The sequence below is a fragment of the Ptychodera flava genome, chromosome 21 (genome assembly GCF_041260155.1).
Source record: "Ptychodera flava strain L36383 chromosome 21, AS_Pfla_20210202, whole genome shotgun sequence".
In the NCBI taxonomy this organism is placed as follows: domain Eukaryota; kingdom Metazoa; phylum Hemichordata; class Enteropneusta; family Ptychoderidae; genus Ptychodera; species Ptychodera flava.
The window spans coordinates 15570842-15593069 of record NC_091948.1 but is presented as its reverse complement, the minus strand read 5'-3'; the positions used below and the strand labels follow the sequence as shown (position 1 = coordinate 15593069).

The following is a 22228-nucleotide window of genomic DNA, read 5'->3' as shown; positions in this document are numbered from 1 at the left end:
GCGCCCGAAGGGCGCGCCGAAAAATACAACTGAATGATGAATTTTGTAGCTGACACTAGCATTTTAGGCAATGATGAGCCTGTGTCAAAATTCAAAAACACACTGACCCCCCTATTGGGCATTTCAAAAACATGGTGACCCCCCTATCACCAAAGTCAAAAACAGGGTGACCCCCCCCCCCCCATGAATCCACCGGCCCCCCCCCCCGGCTGAAGAAACTGACCAGTCCCTTAGACTGTTGATTTTTAGTTCGCCCGTGCAATAGTTGATCAAAAATCAAAAGTTTTAAGGGAAGGGGGTCCTCGGAACTCAAAGATTGTAAACAACACGTGTGTAGTATCCAAGGCACGTTGGCAATGTTTGTAACATCCTGATTCGTACAAATTTAAATGTTGTAGCTATATTGATGTGATGCGTCTAGAAATATCGTGCATGAAATACATTGTTTGTAAACAAGAAAGTCGCACAGGCGCAGTTCCGACGACCCCATCCCTTTAAATTTAATATTTGGCGCTACAATAATACCGTAGCGGTCGTCGACAAAGGTTATACGTCGTAATGTGTATTAAAACACAACGCGCATACGTTATTTAAATATCCGAACATAACAAAATTGTTTCAATGAAAAAGGCGAGAAATGATGATAAAACACTACATCTTGACTTTTGGACCTCTGTGAGTTTAGTTCTTGAGTCTATCATATTCAGTTTGTTTCCACTTTAATTTCGCTATGTTTATTCCACATAGACACGAAACGATCGCCTTCAATTAGAACAAGCTCTGATATTTTCCAGTATTCTGATGAATATATAATCACGATGTCATTGAACTCTCGGCTATCGAAGGAACTCGCTTTCAATCATTAGAAAAGGATGACCTCCCGATATTTTAAATATTCATACTTATTTTCCTCAAGTTAATAAAATTCAAAGCAGACTTATTCAACCTCTATGTAATGAGTCAATCATTATTTCAATTAAAATCCGCCGTCTTTTTTGTTGTTCAGCAGACCGCATTACATCAGTAATGCTTCAGTGGACCTCGATAACAAATCAATATCAATTTTGAATATTACAATGTTTAAATGTTTCGTTATCCAGTGTTAGCTTATTATTCACGTTGATTCACACCCATTTTTATTCTATCTCCAAACTCATACAAAGCCACCTCGCCGGAAAAATATGTATTCCTCACAAAAATACTGTTTTATTGGCTTTTTATGCAGGGAAAATGGCATTATATGACGGAGTTACGTTTTGTCTCGTATTTCACAAAAGCAATATTTTCACGCCTTGGTTAGACGGAATTTGGTACAGCTCTTGTTTGTCCATTTACTTTTAAATCGATTGGAACACTTTGCTTTCTGTAAAACACTTTCATCACACCAGGAACGCGCCTCTTTTACCCTTTCAGCACCGTGGTTCGAACCAATCCAATTGTTTTCTTTGGTAAACTTGGACTTCAAGGGAGGGAAATGGGGTGAAAGCGTTCTAAGCGATAAAGTTCAATACGATTATTATAGCAATTTTTATATTTCCGATGACGACAGTTGGTACATGTATTTTTTTCGTATGTCCTGTCTATCTCAGAAATCCTTTAAGAACAGGATCGTAAGAAATATTGGAGCTGTGGCAGTTCTGCGGTACTGCAGGAGCGACTAAATCGTGCATGTCACGTTCCCCCTACCATGGACTCGGAAGACCAGAAAAAATCACGTATCCGGTATCGCCCATTCAGCGGCGGTATTAGAAAGACACAGGTGTGAATGATTGATGAACGAGAGGCGATGAAACTGACATAGTGTTGTGACGGAGTAATCTCCGTGCGACGAGTTTTAGTTTTTGAGTTATTGCTCAACATGAACTGTTTGCAGGATCTAGAAAGTGTATATAGCTTTAGAACATAGCGGACCTTGAAATAGAGCCTTTAAATATTCAAAACATACACACAGGCTGGGATTTCCATTAAAAAGGTCATGAATTTTTAATTTCCCTTTTTAGATCTTTTTTTTTTTCGTTTATTCGTTCTTACTGTACATTACTCGGGGACGTCTTACAATGACAGATTTTCAAAATTCACTTCCTGTCGTGAGGGAGATGTTTAGATTTCAGAGAGAGAGAGAGAGAGAGAGAGAGAGAGAGAGAGAGAGAGAGAGAGAGAGAGATGTGATTTTATAATTCTGGTTGTGTCGTTATGATAGCCTATTATGAAGGGCAGATACAATTATTTTTTTATTTGAAGATTTACACATTGGTCAATTCAAATAGGATCTCTTTGTAACCAAGACTTGATATTTCAGTGGTTGATAATATAGATACAATAATTACGGAATTTATAAAAAAAAATACGAAAATCTCACAACGCGGTCCTTGAAAAGTAACTATCGAGCTGATTCCTCACTCCCCATCCGAACAAAAATGAAGCTTTCAAGCATTTAAATAAGGAACGGCACTTTTTCAAGATGACCTTGTGACAAGGAAAATTACCAATGGGGATTTTGACAACGCCCTTGAACCATTTACTGGGGCGCGCTGTGCACAGCAGTGAAGTTGTATTGTTTCTGTGTATTGTTTATTGTTGTTTTCGTTTTTTCAAGGGGCCGTCCCGGGGGGCCGTCACATACTTGCCATCATCATTGTCGTCACCACAATAATCGCTGATGCCAATGATACTTCACGACATTCATATTTAAGTCAAGGAATCGTCAAAGAGACTTTGCGATATTTTCAAATATTTTTTAGTGCCACAAGATAATCCTGATCGCTGCGTTCATTCAAAAAACATTTTCATATTAAAATACGTCTTATCATAGAGAAAGATAGATAGAGTGGCAACAGGTATTGTTTAAGGCGTGAAGCGGTTACGTAACCCATCCATGTTCGCCTCGCCTCAGGTTGCTCTCGCCTCGCTTTTCCGAAGAGTGCCGACCATGAATCCTTCGGTAATTTTCGGATTTTCGCCAATTGTTAAGCGAAAGTATGTTCGGCAAAGTTTGTGTTGTTGTTGTCGTGTGGTGCTGGGCAGAATTGACGTGCTGGCGAAAACGGGAGTGTTTTGAGCTTCAGGAAAATGAGTTTTACCGTTTTAAAAATTCCTCTCATATTTTATGAATATATAATGAGTGTGTTTGAACCAAATTTGAAAGTCTTTTATCGATACTGTCTGGTTTTACTCAATGGTTTACGGTCAGTCATACCCTCTTTTACACGTGCGTCAAGGAATGACATGTTTATGAAACTGCTGGCGTGTTATGTTTTGATTGGCGTGAAGCAGTGTTTCTGGCCTGAGAGCTCACGAAGTAACTATGGTTGCTACGCGACTGGCAGTACGATGCCATCTCGTCGTATTTTTCGCATAATCTCGTGTAATTATCAACCACAAACAAAGCCTCCAAAAAGTTTAACACCTTTGGAGCTCATTTTAATATGAAAAGCCAATAGTCTACCGAGACGACCATGGAACAAAAGACATGCAAGTGTTGCGACTCTGTCTATATGTTACTCTGTGGTCTTATGCAAAGTTGAAATCGCCTGCCGCGGATTAGAATCACAGGACAACAGGTTACTGTATAAATATTTAAGTTCTTGGCTTTATTTCTTTGACTTTACCTCTTTATCTCAGTGCGTAATCGTTGTACTACGATGAGCTTTAGCAAAGCAATGCAAAATGCTTAGATTTACAATGCATCAACACTGGAACAGGTGTCCCCTGATCTCCCCCAGTCAGAGTTTGACAGAACAGCTCTTCCGTGGGTGAACTTGTGAAAGAGAAGTTTCAGAGGTTGACACAAGAGCAGAATGACTTCAATTGCAATTACAACTAGGAAACAACGTCAATATTTTCATTAGAACCATACAGTAATTAGAGGTTATAAACGGTGCGCTCGGGTATTGGTTGCGGATATAAGACCTCTGGGGTGAAAATTAGCATATTTGGCGGAAATAATCACCGAGCGCAGCGAGGTGATTATTTCACCCAAATATGCTAATTTTCACCCCAGAGGTCTTATATCCGCAACCAAATACCCGAGCGCACCGTTTATAACCTCATTATAATATGCTAAAGTTAAAAACAAGTGGGCAATTTCGTTATTTAGGGCCGAAGTTGGAACGAGAGTTCAGGAGCGCGCAGCCTCATACAAACTCTAAAAAAGAACGTTTCAGAACGCGCGCGCGTGCACAGTTGAATTCATAAAATACGGTTACGCAATAACGCATCGATATCGCGATTAGACATTGAACTTGAAGAATTTTACTTAAAAAAAACGCTCCAAAAACTTTAAAAATCATGTTGTTGTTACATAGCCTCCGCTCCTTACAGAAACTCTTCATTTGTTGGTTCGTCAAGCTGCACTAGACTAAAATTTAATAAACAAAATCAATCTGAAGCCATAGACTTGTTCGACATTATGGCGCGTTGAGCTCTCAAGTTGGCGTTCGAAATTTGCGCGAGCTCAAAAATGTTACGCGGCGCGCAGGTCTTCTTGTTGAGAATATAAACCCCGGCTCCAGCCAATCAGATTGCCGGATTCCAGCTAAGCATATTATAATAAGGAAAATAATTTCAGATTAATAAATAATGGACGAAAAGGGATGAGTAATAACGATTATAGGTGACATCGTAGTGACAATTAGCCAAACTATCTGACATGTCGATCTCTATTGTCGTTCATTAAAACTGTTTCATGATCCGAATGTGTTTATAATATACTGGAAATTCAGTCACTGTACATGCACGTAAACATTGCCGACACCGATATCAGGGCATTGAACGTACATCAAAAAGTAAACTTCTCATCACCCAAGCTCTCCTCATGCGGTGAGGAAATGGAAGTGGAGGACGCCCTCTATTGCCATTATGTGAATTTCAAACGTGACCTGTTGAAGCTGCAGGTACCCTACCGCTAGGGAACGTGTAACTCATTCTTTCACTTCATTCAACTTTCCATAATATTAAAATATGCACAAGAGAGGCAATTCAGTTCTATACATAAAAACCCTTTATTTACAATGTCAAAGTTCTGCCTCCTTTCAGCAAACAAGGGAAAGAACTGAAATCTGTTGAGTCAGTTATACTACTAAGTATGCAAGGCTAGGGATGTACATGTATCCATAGTATAGATATTGGCAGTAGGCGGTGAGATCATATTAAAGGCATTGGCAGATTATTTCAACTTCAGGCCTGGACACATCTTTTTGGTATATAGATAAGGCATATATAATCTCACCACAATTCCACACTCCTGTCATTTTACAGTCCTATGATTGTTTTGGCTAAAAAGCAGCTGCATATATTTTTCATTTCCGACCACTCCTTTCTGATATCTATTATTTGACATCCTCTAAATATGGAAAAATTCATACTCTCATGTAAAACTTCCAACTGCGTCTTTTAGTTCTCCCGGTCAAAGTTCAGCAAAGGTGTATATTTGCTTCAAAGCTAACTAATGACATATAACAAATAATGTTTCTACTCCAAATTATGTCAGTTTCGATAAAAAGAAATCTTGACAGGTTAAAAGGGTCTTGAAATATCTGGAGTATTTCAATATGTAAGGAAACTAAAGTTCTAAATTAAACAGAGTGATTAAACACCAAATAACGGTAGATGAGCCATTATCTAGGGATTTGCTTTGTCTTTACATACTTAACATAAATGAACAGTTGTTATGCTTCATGCATTAGATGAAAGCAGAAGGGAAAAGCACAAGCCTCTTGGCAAGAAAAGTTGACAACTTTGAGACAAGTTGTGGCATATTATGGGTGTGTTTTGACAACAGAGAGATTATAAAAGTGGGGCCTTTGACTGTTGTGACTACTGCAAAAATTCAAGGTCACTTTTGATATTTATCGGTCTGTGCCCTGATGGATGCAAATTGAATTACTTGTGTCTTCAAAATTGGCATTTCGACACAAATTGGTCAATCAGATTTCTGGCTTGGCATAGAACCTAATGACAGAATCATGGTATATTGCACATTCCGCAGACTACAGCATCATGCAATTGTGTATAGTTCATCCACACTTGGCAATCACACTTCAAATGCCATTTCAAACCCATGTACTTGCATCCATGTCATTCCCAGGGCCCCCAAGAACCACCCAGTTTTCCCGGGTTACATTTTGGATCATCATCTGGATAATCCACAGGCACAGATGATTTGTACAATGCTTCTAGACGTTCCAAGAGTTCGTTGACCTTATCTGGCCGAAACAGGGACAGGTCCCTGTATTCATTTGGATCTTCAGCGATGTTGAACAGCCAGATCATCTTTCCTGGAACATCTGATGGGTGTGGCGGAATAATTCCTGATTCTGGAGGAGCAATCCAGCTACTGTTGCCTACATGGCAGAAATTTGTGCAAGAAAAACAGACTCATTATTTAACAGTAAGAAGATTTGGCAAGAAAGGTTTTGGAGTTACAGAACTGAAAATTGACAAAGAGGTAAACTTCTTGTGTAAAAGATATACAAAAAAGTCAATGGTCATTTCTCTAAATTTGAGAGACTATATATATGTCAATATTCACAGGTTATATCACAGGTTTTGGCCTAACTGCTACATTGCACAAGCCATGACTAGGCAAGCCTACAGACAGTAGACCCAGTGGGGGAAGCATTTGCAAAATGTTGTCAGTACAAGGATAAAAGGTTAACATCACCTTATGTTGGGTTTTCAGTTCAAAGCTCTTAAGGAAAAAAACAATTTTAGCCTCATTGTTCCATTGAGTGCACTGCAAATTTACCCTACAAACAAAACAACTTCAGGAAAACTTAGTGGGACCACTGTAAATTCACCCTACAAACAAAACATCTTCAAGAATACGTCCAATGATTCCTACCTGGATCACCAGTTATCAACTTCCAATCACCAACCCTGATGGCTGCTCGGATGGTTGGATTGAACAAGTTTTGGGTGTGTTTTACATTGTACTTCCCCGGAGGTGGTGGTTGCAATGGATCAATATTGTGCAGGATTTCTTTCCTGGGTGATTCTGTGCCTTTACTTGATTTAAAAAAACAGAAAATAATATCAGCATATTGTCTTCCTCACTGATAGATTTCACATCCTGTTATTGTACGAAACAGCAAAATCTCATGCTGTTTCTCCCTGTACACAAGTTTCGTTATGTCATGAACTTTGTGATGAAAAGAAAATTGTATTTCTGATGTCAGTTTCGGTTCAGGGCCGTTTTAGAGATATAATTTTCATCTGTACACCAAGGGAAAGAAATTAAACCAATCAAATTTCACCTACTACCTAGGGGGTCACAAGGTTTTTATCAAAATATGTTTACATTTTTAAATTTTCCATCAGCCAATGCTCATGTGATTAACGATCTCCAGTGAAAAAGAAACCTTGCATACAAACAGTGTGTAAGTAGTTGCAATATATTAAACAAAATCTTAGTCACCCTGCACATTCACTGCCCTCACAAGCAGACTGCCTTTGGATAGGAAGAGTAGGAACGCAGTTTGACTCTTTCTTTCTGATGAACAAGGCAACCCAATATACTAAATAGCCGGTGTGCCTGCCTTTTATATGTAGATCTCTGGTCTGTGTCTCTACATGTATGCCTGTCTGTCACACTTAGTCCCTAGCTCTACCTATTCGTCTATGCTGACTGTGTCCATACATGTATCTCTACCTCTTTCTCTGACCCCTTGAGTCCCTCTCATATGCCTCCCTCCACTCCATCTACATCAGTCTGCTCTGTTGTAGCTGATAATATACATGTCACTGTTATTATCGAAAGTAATGAATGTATTTATGATGAATAAGTGACACCCTTTCACTGAAAAAAGTGCTCCACCGTATGCTTTCCTTGATATTTATTGACTGTAGACAATTATCTTACAACTGAAACCATTAAGTTGAATCCATCTTTCAACAATACGGATGGCAAAACACCATAGCTCACGGAGTTAATGTCTATGAGTTGCTGAAAATTTTCAGCAAGATGTTCACATTGATTGATGGGGTGGCCAAAGATTGTGTCAACATTGGGCACTTTGTGTTTTACAACTAGTCTTCATTGTGGGCTCTACGGTAGACATTGATGGACGAGTGGTGTTTAGCTGCTCTACTATAAAAATAGTACTTTACTGAAACATATCAACAAAATGTAGAACGGTAATAGAATGGTATACATATGGTCATAAAACGTTTCTGTGACCATGGCAAAAATATCATGAATCAACGTACCGGGTAAAATAGTCAACTGAGGTCTGATCAATTTGAATGCTACAGGTTCTGGTCTCTTTACCTGATGGTTTCCCACTGATTGTATCCATCCAGTGGCTTGGTTCCATTTAATTGGCCGCCAGCAATATGTACCAATGTTGGGAACCAATCAGAAACATGGATTAATTCTTTGTTGACAGTTCCGGTTACATTGCGCTGCAAGAGGGGGCTATTCACAAATCCAACTCCATGTACACCACCTTCCCACAATGAGCCCTTCCAGCCCCGGAGAGGCCAGTTGTTGCCGCCCTCTAGAATCTGTCCTCCATTGTCTGTAAAAAAGGATATTTGGAATTTTTTTAAAACAGGAATTACACTGATTTTGATTTGTTTAAAGCTAAACTAGCTGTAACTTTTGATGTATTTTGCAGTATTTTTGTTCTGTTCATGAAATAAGGTTTCTTACTCTAAAATTATGTTGAAATGCATATATAGTGTTTGATTCGTCAACACAGTCTTTGTTTCTGAAATGTCCAACTTATTTTGAAATTCAAATCTAGTCTTGACTAGAATTAATTTATCAACGAGTTATGGTTCTTCAAGTCTGGCATACAATTATGAGGTTGCATCATTGAAGGTTGAAAAATAAACGTTCATACCATCAAGACAGTGTATTAAATGCATCAATTATACGACCAATTACTGTAAACAAAGCCCCTCTGCCCACAGCTGTGCCGTAAATATTACAGATATATTGTCCACTAGTGTAAACCTGTGTGGAGACTACTGTATATCAAAAGAGCATTTCAAATTACTTTGTTCATAATCCTAGGGGGTAAGTGACATGTTTACACTTTTGTAGTCAGCTGGGGAATTAATTTATTCATTGTTAGTGGAAGAAAGGAATAAATTGACTGCTCTGCACTCAACGATTACATAGGTATTTGTTGCTCAAAGCAATTACAAATTAAGTTATAGGTTCTGAACTTTGGAATTAACACATTTAACTACAAACTATCCGCATCATATCAAAGCATTTAGCTCACTGAATTATACCGACAACAACAGACAAAGTGTTTTAGTTTAATGACTCATTTTGCAAGCAGACATCGTACATGTAACATAGGCATCTATGGGACTAACCTGTTGAGAATATTATCACTGTATTGTCACCGAGACCAGAATCTTGCAAAGTTTTGGTGACGTTACCCACTGCCTCATCCATACATGTCACCATCCCTGCATACGTCCGCCTCTTTTTATCAGTGATGTTTTGATAAGGCTCCTCGTACTTTGCCGGGACTTGCAGCGGTCCATGCACTGCTTGGAATGGCAGGTACAGAAACAAAGGCTACGGAAAATTGAAAGGGACCGGAATCACTGTTATGATTGGCCACTTACTCAGTTATTTCATTGATTAATTTTGACCTACGTAAGATATTGCCACCAAAATTTGACAGCAATCAAAGAAGGTAAAAGTTTTCATGTATTTTGCCATACACATTTTTATCACATAGAAAGTTGTGTTTCATGACTAAAATTGTCAGCGAAAGAAACACAGCACTTATCACATTAAGAACTGAACATATCCCCCTTCCACCAGCCTTAGACTTGATTGGATAACTCTTTCTATTGCAAAAAATTATGTTTTTAAAAGCAAAATATGAGATAAAAATATAGAAGCCTTTCAGAAGAATATTGATACTGGCCAGACATTGCAATAGCGTCACTGTGACGATTTTATACAGAAATGCACATCAAATGAAACCTGGAGAAATCAATTTTCTATTAAATTTTCAAACAAATTATATTTTCAGCTTCTCTTTCTTATATACAGAGTTCACATACTTCAAAAATAATGAGTTCTATAGTACAGTAAAAAGGATAGACAATATGTTTTTAGTTTTTGAATAGCTCCAACAACCTCTGCTTTTTTTTTTACGTTGCCATGATGAAATGATTTTTCTCATTTCATGAGCTTCGACAGAGTTTCATCTGTAGCAAACCGTGTTATTTGCAGTAGAGGTAATGTGACTAAAGAAAGCAAACGGGATGCAGGCATCTACTTCACACAATCAGACAAAGCATTTATGCTTCTAATGCAGGATAGAGATCAGGTATGTAAGGGTAGCTCAAACCCCTAACTGGGACCGCCAACTGGGACTCCCAGTTGGCTTAAAATGCACTCTGGGACCGGTCCCAGTTCACTTCTGGGACCGGTCCCAGTTCACTTCTGGGACCGGTCCCAGAAGCGAACTGGGACTGGTCCCAGTTGGCCTCTGGGACCGGTCCCAGTTGGCTTCAAAATTAACTCTAGGACCGCGGCCGCGGTCCTAGTTGGCCTCCAGGATCAGTTCCAGTACACTTCAGGGACACATCCAATTTGTGAACTGGGACCACTATGAAAAAACCCAGTTACTGGTACTTAATACTAACAATCTGTTAATGTTTTCATCTTTTTACTCTGCCATAATCGTAGGTATACGCGACATTTAATAGATCCCAACTATTAAAGGCCAAGTAATTTAATTCTTTGTTTTGTCTGTGTGCACATACTAGGGTTTTCTACTGCCAATGGCTTGAATAGGATTTTACTGAGTAGCTTTCCTGTTTACTAAATTTCACATCTTGTAGTATAACTTATGATGATCACGATGAAAGGAAGTTTCTGATGATTTTTGCATAGACACTTATGTTGTTACATGGAAATAATCAAGAAAATGTAAGGTGTGTTTTGATTTTCTTGTATGTGTTTTAGTACTGCCTTCCCGCTCATGTTTTGAAACATTTGAGTGGGCGCGCTAAACAAAGAATTTGATTACTTTGGCCTTACTGTGATGTACTCATTCTTAGCACTAGTAATTCCTGTGCTATGGTGTGTGTTGAAATCTTACTGCACGGATCACGTTGATAGAGAGACTGTGTACTGAAGCAGATGAAAAAGGAGATGAAAATAACTGTGCAAGACTAGCAATTAACTCATCAAGGCTTTCATTACATTAAAAACAGCAAACAAAACCTTGAACGAAAACCCGTTGTGTTTTAATAGAATTGCAATTCACTTGCAGTATATGACTGATATCTTAATTTGGACCTACGGTAGTAATATTTCTGAACAGATAGACACAAATAGGAGAAGGGCAACCATTAGTGCATGCATGTACTGTTACAGCAGAATCATTTCATTGTTATGCGAGGAAAAAATAGACATCAATGAGGTGATAATAGTCCCATTACATTTTAAGACAAAGGGTTTTGAATACATATACAAGTCAACAACATGCACTGCTTCAAAACTTCATTGACAGCTAGTAGCTATATGTAGTATATGCTGTCTCAGTGTTTTCTATTTCAGTCTGTATGTCTGTCATAGCTCTACGGAGCTACGAGTCCCAGAATTGAAATGAGACCTGACTGTCCTTGAATGAAACTGGGAGATGTTAGCTTTCCAACATAAAAAACATACATAATTTTCACAACAACACAGAGAATATGAATAAAACAAGTGCATACAATTGCTACAAAAGGCATATAGTGGGATGGGAAACTTCTTTCCCATTAATATTATGATTTCGTCATTGCAGCATGGAGGTACCTTACCTCCATGGTACAGTTCATTAGATACAAGTGTGTTTCCCAGCAATCATAATGGTCCCAGTTCACTTCTGGGACCAGTCCTAGAGGCCAACTGGGACCGGTCCCAGTTCGCTCCTGGGACCGGTCCCAGAAGTGAACTGGGACCGGTCCCAGAAGTGAACTGGGACCGGTCCCAGAGTGCATTTTAAGCCAACTGGGAGTCCCAGTTGGCGGTCCCAATTAAGGTTTGAGCTACTCTTACATACCTCTAGAGATCAAACAGTTTAGGATCAATGGCCATGGGATAACCGGCAGCAAAACTTCTAAATTATATTACTGTCAGTGTGGTACTGTTGTCTTACATCAGGAGAAAGATGTTTGATGAAACATCAGCCAGTGATGGCTCAAGTTAATGTTTATCATGGTGCTCTGCAAACAAGTGTATAGATAACACAGCTTTGCAGTTCACACTGTCATATTTGTGTTTGGCCCACAGATTTTTGGGTGGTACTTACAGATTTGGGATCATGCTTTTCAATGATTTCTTGTGCCTTTTTGGCAAACACAAAAGTTGAATACTGTCCGTTGTACTCTGGCTGCACAACTTTCATGTCGTGTCTCAGATCCATGCCTTTGAAATTATTGTAACTTCTATTGTGAGTGTAATAGTCTTCACTGCCTGTAAGGTAGCCTGGTGAAAAATCGACAAAACAGAGAAGGTGCATTATGACAATTGACCTAGATCATCACCCAGTGAGAGGCTGAAGAAAAGGATAAAGGTCCTCATGAATAGTGACCTGGGTCATCACCTGTTGAGAGTTGAATAGGGTAAGATCGTAATGAATATTTGTCCAGGTCATCATTGACGAGAATGATAAAGGTGATCATAGATATTGAACAAAATCATAAAATGATGATTTGGTTTACTGTACAGTCAGGCTTTCACCTCTGTGTTTGGCATTCTGAATTTGCAGTGGGTGTTCCATGGTGACACATTCATGTTTAGGCGTTATTAGAGAGAGCATGTACTGGTAGATTTTCGCCACATTTGAAGATTAAGCTTCCCTATCTCATTTCACAAATCCATTCAAAGATTATTGGAATTTAGATATTTCTAAGCTGAAAAAGGTTTTGATACTAAGGAACAGAATGTCAGTGTCAATGTGGAGTCTACTGCCATATTGAAGTTTTAAAGCTTTCATTAAAGGGACATAAGCTGTAATTTGTTGCAAGTTTTTGAGTATTCTGCTTCTGTATATCAACTACCGTGTTTGACCCTAATCCGTTTGTCATGCTGAAATTTCGAGTATTCTTTTTGTCAACACAGCTTGTATGTGTGTAGTGATCATTGTTTATTGTTTACAAATGAATTCTAGTCCGGACTTGAATACAATTTTCAACAATAACAATGGAGATTATACTTGTATAGGTTGTGTTGATATGCTAAATACTTGGTATTAAATTACATTCAATGCAGAAAGTGTGGGGAAACCACAAAACAAAAGTTGTGAAAAACAGCTAAAAGATATAGTTTATGGAGCTTTAAATACACCATTTGCACCAAAAGTTTGAAATCTTTTCTCCTCACTATGCCAACATACCAAAGAAAGTGTCAAATCCCCGCTGAGTCGGAACACACGCTTCCTTGTACATCCCAAGATGCCACTTCCCCACGATGTGAGTTGCGTAACCTGACTCTTTCATTTTCTCTGCCAGAGTGACTTCCTCCAAAGGCAGACAGTGTGGTTGACAAGGCCATATTATGGCATGCTGCAATCCTGTATGAATCTGAAAGGTTGTGGTGAAAAAAATACCATTAAACTTCCATGAAAATAAGCCCTCTAATTCATTTCTTGGCTCATTACTAGATGTCTGAAATTTACATCAATTCTATTTTTTCTTTTCACATGGGAAAATATTTTCTATTCAAAATGCATATATATGTTACATTCCTTGACAGGTACACCTAGTGTTCTGTGTCTGTACTCATATAGTTCACACTTTGCAAAGCTTTATTTGCTTTACCACTGAATATTAAATCATGGTTAAAACAATTTGTTTTCTGTTTAACCTTATCAGGCATACACTTCTTTATGTTCTTTCTCGACTAAACTGGAACAAAAATGGCTTCTTTTGTTAAATTTATGCTGTTTCTTCCTTTCTCTCTTTATTTACTTATGTATTGAGTATTTGTAAGTTTTTTTCCTCTTTTGAAGCAACGATTAGTACCAACAAATGTGATGTAAACTCTTCATGCAAACAAATAAAAAATTGTCATTCTAGATAGTTATCATTGAAATCATTTGCATTACATTTCATGTTCAGACATCGGTCATGCCCTCCGTCACTGAAGATTGTCCCTTTACATGCTCATAATTAGACAACCAGTCTATTTTCATTCAGTTGACTAAAATGTAGAGTTGTTTACGTTGTGTGCAGAGAAGCAAATTAAACATACTGGAAAGATAAATTCGACTTTTCAAAGGCAAAGTTTTTGAAGAGGGGTGTTGTGCATGTTACAGTACCTGGTACCTTCCTGACATGAGCTGGCTTCTAGTGGGCGTACATATCGGCTGAACATAGTAATTCTCAAGTTTCACTCCTTCGCTTGCCAACTTATCAAGGTTTGGAGTTCGGATGGCAGAATCGTGGTAGCCGATATCGTGCCAACCGTAGTCGTCTGCAAGAATCAGTAAAATGTGTGGCGGAACGGTTGACGTAGCTTCAAACAATGACAGGAAGGTCGCAACAAAAAGAAGAACGGCTTCCCTTTTTCGTCCAGTGCAAGCACTACTTGTACCACCACTCGTGATCTCCATTTTCCCTTCAATAAGAATCGATTCAGGTTGACATGTGTCAGGTGACTTCTCTGATCTGTGACCTTACCCCCCCCCCCCCTTCTCCCATTGAAAAAACGAAAGATTTTAAATAATTGCTATGAGGGCGGCATTTCATAGCAACAAGACGTTTTACTGTAAATAGTGACTATATCATGCGCCAGCATACAACAGTCTGATATTTCGGAGGTAATTTTTGTCCGTTTAATATTGCAAGACTGAATTGCACAAAGTCTTCTAACTGTAATAATGTGCATGTTATACAGCCATTCTAGTCAACACGATAGCATTGGCACTACTTTTTAGCGCATATACAAAAGGGTGATCGATAGGTTGCGTTTATAACTTCCTGTTTCTTCAGTCTAGAGGCAAACCCCCATTCAAAATATTCTGTATATAACTCGACAGGACCGAACGATTTGTTGCTGAGTGTGTTATATATAAAACCCCAGCCATGAGTGAAGCCACATCTTACAGGTTCGAGGCCATGGGCGACAGGAAAAGTCTCCAAAAGGCACTCCAGCGTCAACAAGAAAGGATAAAGGTGAGACGAACACTTGCAGATTGGCCTCACTCGAAGATGCACTTGCAGCAGGGTTAACTCTATTGCTTTGAGAACCGCGGGTAATCATTTCAAATAAGAAGTTCTGTGGACATTTCGGATGCATTCGAATCTGTTATTGCATCAAAATTAAAAAACAGTTTTACGTATCCATGACAATTAACGTTTTTATCTTGTGATACATCCATGAGCATGACATATCCCATGCACTGCATGTTTCAGTCCAAATAAAACTTAATATAATAAATTCATACAACTTATTTCAAAAACGGCAATATGTCCCAACAGGACTGTTTGCTGGATAAGCTTTCAGGCAGACGAACAGTTTATCACAGATACCAACATTCACAACATCAGAGAAACTAGGAGGGAATGCACACGTTTTAGTACAGATGTAGTCATATTTTGACTAAAAGGTGCTTCACATGTACATTTTAGTACTTATGTACTTTTTCTTACTGTATTATTGTTTTTATCTTGTTTACGTACTTGTGTGTTGTTTGGCCCTCGGCATACACTTGAACATTTTCCAACTTCCAAAACAAATTTTCATATTCATAAAATCATGCCTCGATGATTATCAAAACTTATCATCTAATCAAACCACTCTTTTCTATTCACAGTATGATGACACAATGGCAGAGAGACAAGCAATTCTAAAACAGTAAGTAATATGTATATTTAGAAGCCACCATCTGGCAATTGACCAATCACAATCCTCTATTCAGTGCCTTTTTTTCTGGCCATAAAGTCATTGGTTGTCATCAAAATACAGACTTGCAATAGTGCGGTGGTCACTAAAGCACAGGCACGGTCATCATGGCACAGGGAAATCATGAGTTAAAAAAACATAGCATATTAATGTTTTTGCTGAGGTTCATTACCAGTACTACCAGTAGTGCACTTCTCTCAGAGCCACATATAAAAACTTCATTTCATTTAAGTAAAAGCCCTGGAGTTTATTTCGCCTCTGGACTTCTGGTACATTTCAATATTTTTGCGTAACAGGCTAAAAACCAGCTACATGTACTGCCTTGACATAAGTGTAAACCAAGCTGCCTCAGCACCTCCACCAGGTATTCCATTGCATTAGAAGTCTACCTCAATGATGAGTTTTAATTTAATCCTGAAAATAATAAATCAACAAAAGGTAACACTTACCCCTTTCACCACCATGGTTTGGCCCAAACCCAGCATTATGAGGGGCCGTGGATAATTAAAGCATGCGCAAGGTCAACGAAACTAAGTGCGTTTGGCTTCAACCCCCCCCCCCCCCCAAACGAAAGTTTGTAAGTGCGAAAATCCAACCCAGCCTCATTCTGTGTCATACCTATATACAATTGGTAATTATGTGGTTAAGAATATACAGTGTTGTCAATCCGGTTCGAACCCACAACATACAGCATCAAGTCGCCTAGTGGAGAACCCACAGACACAAATACTCAACCAAATCTCCACTACTGGTACACGCCAAACAGTATAGCGTGATATTTTGCGATACAGTAAAATGTGGAGCAAGATGTTGATATGAAAACATGTAGTGCGATTTTCGCGCATGGTAATCGAAATATAGCCAAACCCCCTCCCCCTAAACGCGGAAGTTACGCATGTTTTAATTATCCACAGCCCCTAAACAGTAGACCTGTTTATAGGGAATAGGGTGGAGAGATTAAGGTAAATAGATCAGCATGATATTTTAGAATTTCATGTGATAGTTTTTAAGGTGGATAATATCCTTAGACTTTTCTTGTTCACAGTAAGACTCTACTACAAGTGTACACACTTTAATTGGCCTTCAGGGTATCAGCATACTTTTGTTGCCCAAGGACCTGAGAGTCGCCCTAAAACAGTCTGTCACTGGAGACCATAGGCCGAAGGAAACAGACTGTTATGGGTGATGACTCTCAGGCCTGAGGGAAAACAAACTTATGCTGTTAGCTGAATATAGTCAGTCAATATGTGTTTTGTAACACACCTCATTCAATTTTCTCATGTATCATTACTCGTCTCAGTCACAGACAACACTGTTATTTTCTTCATGCATTCTAGAATGCATGCATGTGTGTAGAAGACATTTCTAAATTTCCCTAGTCAACAATTGTATCTCTTTGCCATTTCAACTACAACTAATAGTTGGGTTAGATTTTGTGTTTATGAAGAGCCCTAACATTTGATCTCCATCCATTATCCATGAATTCAAGAGATATCAACTCTTTCAGAAAATTGTTTGCACAAATATTTCAGAGATGTTTTGTTTCTGCGCTGATTTTCAGTGAGGAGGATGTGAATCAGAAAGCAGTCTGGAATGAAAACTTAGAAGAGGCAAGTCACAGGAGACGACTCAAAGACAACATAGCCAACATGAAAGCAGAAACCAAATTACACGGCAAAGCATTGGTTGAGGTAAAAAGGGACCAAAAATTAGGGTTTATATGTTGATGTGTTAGGTGTATACCAAGAGAGGATATGTTTGCAGGAAAATTTGTTTTAACCCTTTGAGTGCTGTAATTGTTCCCACCAAAATTTTAGTGCAACATTTTTACCAATTTTTATGAATTTTTCTGTAATTTTTTTATAATTTTTGACCAAATGGACATCACATTTCATCGGCTACAGTTCGTTATCAAAATTTTGACAAAAATCTGAAAAAATTGTCTGGAGTATATTTTCTGAAGGTGACAAAAATTGACTTTGGCGCTCAAAAGGTTAAGGCAGAATGCACCTCAGGCACGGATATTCTGACTCTCAAATTTGTACAGTACTTTTCTGATCTACCTAGCTCTTGTTGGGGCTAATTTTGATGTTCATGGAATAATATATTCAGCATCTTAGTTTTTCTGAAAATCAAAATTTGATTTTTCCCCTCAGAATTAAAACAGGGATTGCGGCAATTTTGAAACTATCAGTAAATGTTTGGCAATTTTTTCTCTTATATTCTAACTCTCAAATTTGTACAAAATTTGGAAAGAGTTCCTAAAGGCCCCCCACCCCAAAATTTTTTTCTTAGATGGGATACACAACACTTTTAAGTATGCTAACCCTAAAACAAACCCTAACCCTAAACTCCTCAAAAATTTGTAGTTTTAATTTGTTTTTTCCAAGGATTAAGTCTGCGATTAAGAGTGATTTTCGGGGGGGGGGGGGGGGGGGGGGGGTGAGTTAAAGGAACTCTTGCCCCGCAAAACTTTAAAACTTTTCTGATTTATCTCCTGTTTGTTGGGCTAATTTTCTCATGGAGTAAGAGTTTTAACATCTCAGTTTTCCAAAAATCAAAATTTCATTTTTCCCAATAGAGATAAAACAGGAATTGGAGAGGGTTGCGGGGAGCATTTTTTTAAATGTTGGAAATTTACAAGCCCATTCTGTCACATATGAGTGTTACTGAGATGCAAAAAAACTATTGTAAGATGGATAGAATTCAAAGTATATCGTAGAAAATTACATGCTATAGTGATGTTGACAAAGCCATAAAGCATTATGAATCATGATGCATCTTGGATCACCATTTACAAAGTTTGAAAACTTTGCCATGAATTCGGTAACTTTGATTTTCATTCTGTGCACTGAGAAAGCAGCCACCTCAGTGCTGCGTGAATCTTAGTTGATAGCAGTTTCCATGTTAAAGTAAATGAAAGAGATTGTCATACTGAAATGTAATTCCAAGAACTTGAAGAAGTCTGGATTCACTTCAGAAACTAACGGATAATAATCAATATTTTCTGTAGGTGCGGAGGGCTGCTCTCAAACGACTTCTAGACGGTGATCTTGCCATGTACGAACAGGAATTACACGCACAAGGGAAAACATTCTACACCAAGAGAACATGAGTGGTACCAGGGAAATATATTTATGCAATCATTGGATACCAGCTGAACAACTTTCAGTATCATTTCATTTGGTTGTCCATCCTACAAAGAACTATTCCAGCATTCTTTTTAAATTTGCCGGGCTCCTGTTTTCCTGTTGAGTTTTCCAGGTAATTGGTGAAAACAATGGGACATTGACATTTTACAGGGATTCTGGGGGATGCTAGGGTCAGATCTCCAGTATTTTTTGTTTTTCTTGAAAAAACTTACTTTCTTCATGTATACTAGGCCAATCAGCCTTTGAACTGTATATTCTATAAAGCAAAGAATAGGATGAGGAAGGTAAGATTTATATGTTCAGGCCATATTTATGGCAGTTCCATCCATGTGTGCCTAATTTTTACCTGAAAAGCATTCTACACAAGGTTGAAGGCAGCATTTCAATTGACTTAAATTCAGTATTTTTTCTGGCAGTATTTATCTTTACATTATGACAAAGCTGCAATTGTTTTTTCAGCATTATGCACTTTTTCAGATTCTGAATATACACATGTGCACTAGATATGTATTGAAAATTAAATGGTATTTTTCCACTGTGCACAACTTCCTGGTTGTTTTTTTTTACAGTTGTTGTGTGAGCAGAACTTCCATTTCTATTTCTCATGAAATTTAAAATGTTATTGACACTACCACATGTCAACTTTAAAAAGACCATTCACATCACCACCACCGTTTGTGTGCTTTTACAATGTAGCAAAACCGTCCATGAAGATTTTGTTTGATGGCAGTATTACGGCAGACATGCAATGAAATCATCCATGCTGCTTGTTGAATGACAGTATTATCCAAGAACATCATCTTTCTGTGCTGAAAATCCTGTAATTCAGACAGAGTGTCTTCTTCTCTTCTGATTTGTAATTTTATTATTGAAATATAAATATTGTACTGAACTGCTGTCACGTCTTATTTTGTGCTTCATGTCTGTTGAACAGAAAAAAATTACTCAGTAGGGGCAGTTAGCATTTGTTATCTCCAATAGTTTGGTTTGTAGCATGTGAAGAGTATGGTAGCAGTTCTTTCTTTCAGTAAGTTTTCCTGGCCTTTGTACAAACAAAAACATACAGGCCCTCTTAGGAAAATACTGACCTGTTGTACAGATCTGACAATCCTCACAATTTGGCATTTTTGAGTCTTGCTTTTGCAGTAAGTCATATTGTGGCAAATGTTTCGTGACATATGGGTTCTGAACAAATGATATCCAAAACAAAACCACATACAATATTATTACATGCAATGGACACTCGTCGATGATGCTGTGGGCCGCATAGTCATCACTTGACTGAAAGTGAACTGGAACTATTTTTGACTTGACAACTTTGAGGTGTAAAGTCTTGAAATTTCATGTTTTGCATAGGAAATCCAGTGTTTGGAAAATTTTGCATAAAAAAAATTGATAAACCCCATAACAGTAGTTTAAATATTATCAATGCGCCATTCGATGATGAAAATCGTTCCATTTTTTATTCTCCTAAAATGGAAATAAAGCATTTGATTATCATTTGCCAACAAACGTAACGTAAATATTTTGAGCGAAAACTTAGAGAGGCATGTAATATATAATCAATTTTTCTATCTTTTCAACCATAATTTAATTTTGTAACTGAATTTTCATACTATTGTCTTATTTGACTATTATATGGACGCTCAAGTCCGAAATAAAGATATAATAATAATAATAATAAAAACATAGCCCAAACAAGGGACTATGTACCCTCGGGGCAGGAGACCATTTGCGCTCCTTACATTGGGGAAATGGTCACCTACCCTTGGGCACCAAGTCCCATGTTTGGGCCATAATATATATCGCTGTACGAGTACAAGAGTTATTAATACCAAATTATTTAATTTATGGTTTTCACAAAGTTCATGGATGTGATGAAGCCTAACTTATAAATAGCACTTACAAATAACCATGCTCTTTTTCTAAGAGTGTATCGTCATTTGCTCATGTTTAAAGAAACTAGTTTTTAAAGAACTCATTCCATTCTAGATTCTCACAAACAGATCATTGAAAAATTTTGAAAAATCTACTTAAAATAATGCAAGCACAATTAAGATGTTTTTCTCACAACTTTATTTCTATTAGAGGCACATGTGGTGCAGAACAATTTGTAACAAACAAATGCTGATGATTTGCATTCATAATAGTATTGATAAGTTGACCACCCGTAAACATATAAAAATAAATATAATCACACCATAGACTTTATTACAGCTGAACCAGAGTCAGTTAATAGCACCTTTGTCCTCTTCGTATAAGAAGTAGACTTTCACTGTGCCCTTTTCTGTGTGGACATCTTCTGAGTACGAGATGAGAAACCATGCTCCAATGCCATACGCCAGACATGGAAGACCTGTGTGTGTTGAAGAATGTGTCCAAGATGGGATGATTACATCGACGAAAACAAAGGATGTCTCATCATTCAAATATGCCAATTTCTGCCCTATGTCCATTGTTTCTCATCAACAATTAATATTTCTATTAAGAGACAAGGCAGTGTATTTAAGGTTTTTATTATAGACTTCCTTCTAACATGACGCACAAGCTACTCCAGTAACAATATCCGCACACGACAGATAAGCTGATGTGTCAGTCTTCTCTTTGTTCTTCAGTTGAATTTTCAATTCATTCTTTCTCTCAGTTTATTGATCATCAAATGGGTTGATTTGTCAAACCAGTGGAATGCACAGTTTTATCACACTGCTCTCCTTAATATTCTCAATATTACACATGTAAATCTGCCGTTGAACAGCACGACGGAAAGTGTATACAGATATTTTGAGATCAAAAATAAAAAGCCTTTTATACCTCTTAAACTGTGACATGCATTATGGTGCTATATCTATGTTTTAGCTACATGAATACACTGAAACAGAATCCATGAATGTGGAGCTCTTCTAACCATGGACCTAAAAAAAGATGTTCTCACGTAGCTCACCTAGATTAATAATCTTCAAGACCCTAAAAAAGTTGTTTTCCAAACTTAAATCTTGCCACGGCCTTTTACTGCAATGGTACTTTATGTAAGGGTAACAACCAGTCCTCAAGACATGATAGTTTACACCATCCACTTCCCAATTAAAATGAGACAGTCCAAACTGGTCGTTCTTCACTGAGCTGTACTTCACAAAGTATGATGTCCAATAAGGTGTTCCTCTCTGTCGGAGATGTGTGGATAGCACTTCAGAAGCCGTTGGTTTGC

The 22228-nt window shown here is 38.0% G+C and overlaps 2 protein-coding genes across 3 annotated transcripts; one reads left to right on the top strand and one right to left on the bottom strand.

Moving 5' to 3' along the window:
* Positions 1-4981: 4981 nt before the first annotated feature.
* LOC139121532 (arylsulfatase B-like) lies at positions 4982-14627 on the bottom strand. The gene is made up of 7 exons (XM_070686496.1): positions 14286-14627; positions 13362-13548; positions 12276-12451; positions 9328-9535; positions 8267-8516; positions 6842-7005; positions 4982-6341 (listed from the first exon to the last, which is right to left on the bottom strand). The coding sequence occupies exons 1-7, from the start codon at positions 14577-14579 to the stop codon at positions 6076-6078; spliced, it is 1545 nt and encodes a 514-aa protein (XP_070542597.1). The 5' UTR covers positions 14580-14627; the 3' UTR covers positions 4982-6075.
* A 72-nt stretch (positions 14628-14699) lies between these two features.
* On the top strand, positions 14700-19915 carry LOC139121533 (uncharacterized). 2 transcript variants are annotated; one of them, XM_070686498.1, is made up of 5 exons: positions 14700-14786; positions 15006-15141; positions 15783-15823; positions 17433-17562; positions 18885-19915. In XM_070686498.1, exons 2-5 carry the CDS (start codon positions 15052-15054, stop codon positions 18984-18986), a joined length of 363 nt encoding a protein of 120 aa, XP_070542599.1. In that variant the 5' UTR covers positions 14700-14786; positions 15006-15051; the 3' UTR covers positions 18987-19915. The 2 variants fall into 2 exon arrangements, with proteins under 2 accessions (XP_070542599.1, XP_070542598.1); XM_070686497.1 differs by lacking the exon at positions 14700-14786 and having other exon boundaries at positions 14933-15141.
* Positions 19916-22228: the final 2313 nt, after the last annotated feature.

What these genes read in the sequence shown, in the direction of transcription:
- LOC139121533 (XM_070686498.1), top strand. Translation starts at nt 15,052, where the DNA reads ATGAGTGAAGCCACATCTTACAGGTTCGAGGCCATGGGCGACAGGAAA. An exon ending in GTCAACAAGAAAGGATAAAG is followed by an intron (nt 15,142 to 15,782) that starts GTGAGACGAACA and finishes TTCTATTCACAG; the next exon opens with TATGATGACACAATGGCAGA. An exon ending in AGACAAGCAATTCTAAAACA is followed by an intron (nt 15,824 to 17,432) that starts GTAAGTAATATG and finishes GCTGATTTTCAG; the next exon opens with TGAGGAGGATGTGAATCAGA.
- LOC139121532 (XM_070686496.1), bottom strand. Translation starts at nt 14,579, where the DNA reads ATGGAGATCACGAGTGGTGGTACAAGTAGTGCTTGCACTGGACGAAAA. An exon ending in TCATGTCAGGAAGGTACCAG is followed by an intron (nt 13,549 to 14,285) that starts GTACTGTAACAT and finishes ACAACCTTTCAG; the next exon opens with ATTCATACAGGATTGCAGCA. An exon ending in AGTGATAATATTCTCAACAG is followed by an intron (nt 8,517 to 9,327) that starts GTTAGTCCCATA and finishes CCTTTTTTACAG; the next exon opens with ACAATGGAGGACAGATTCTA.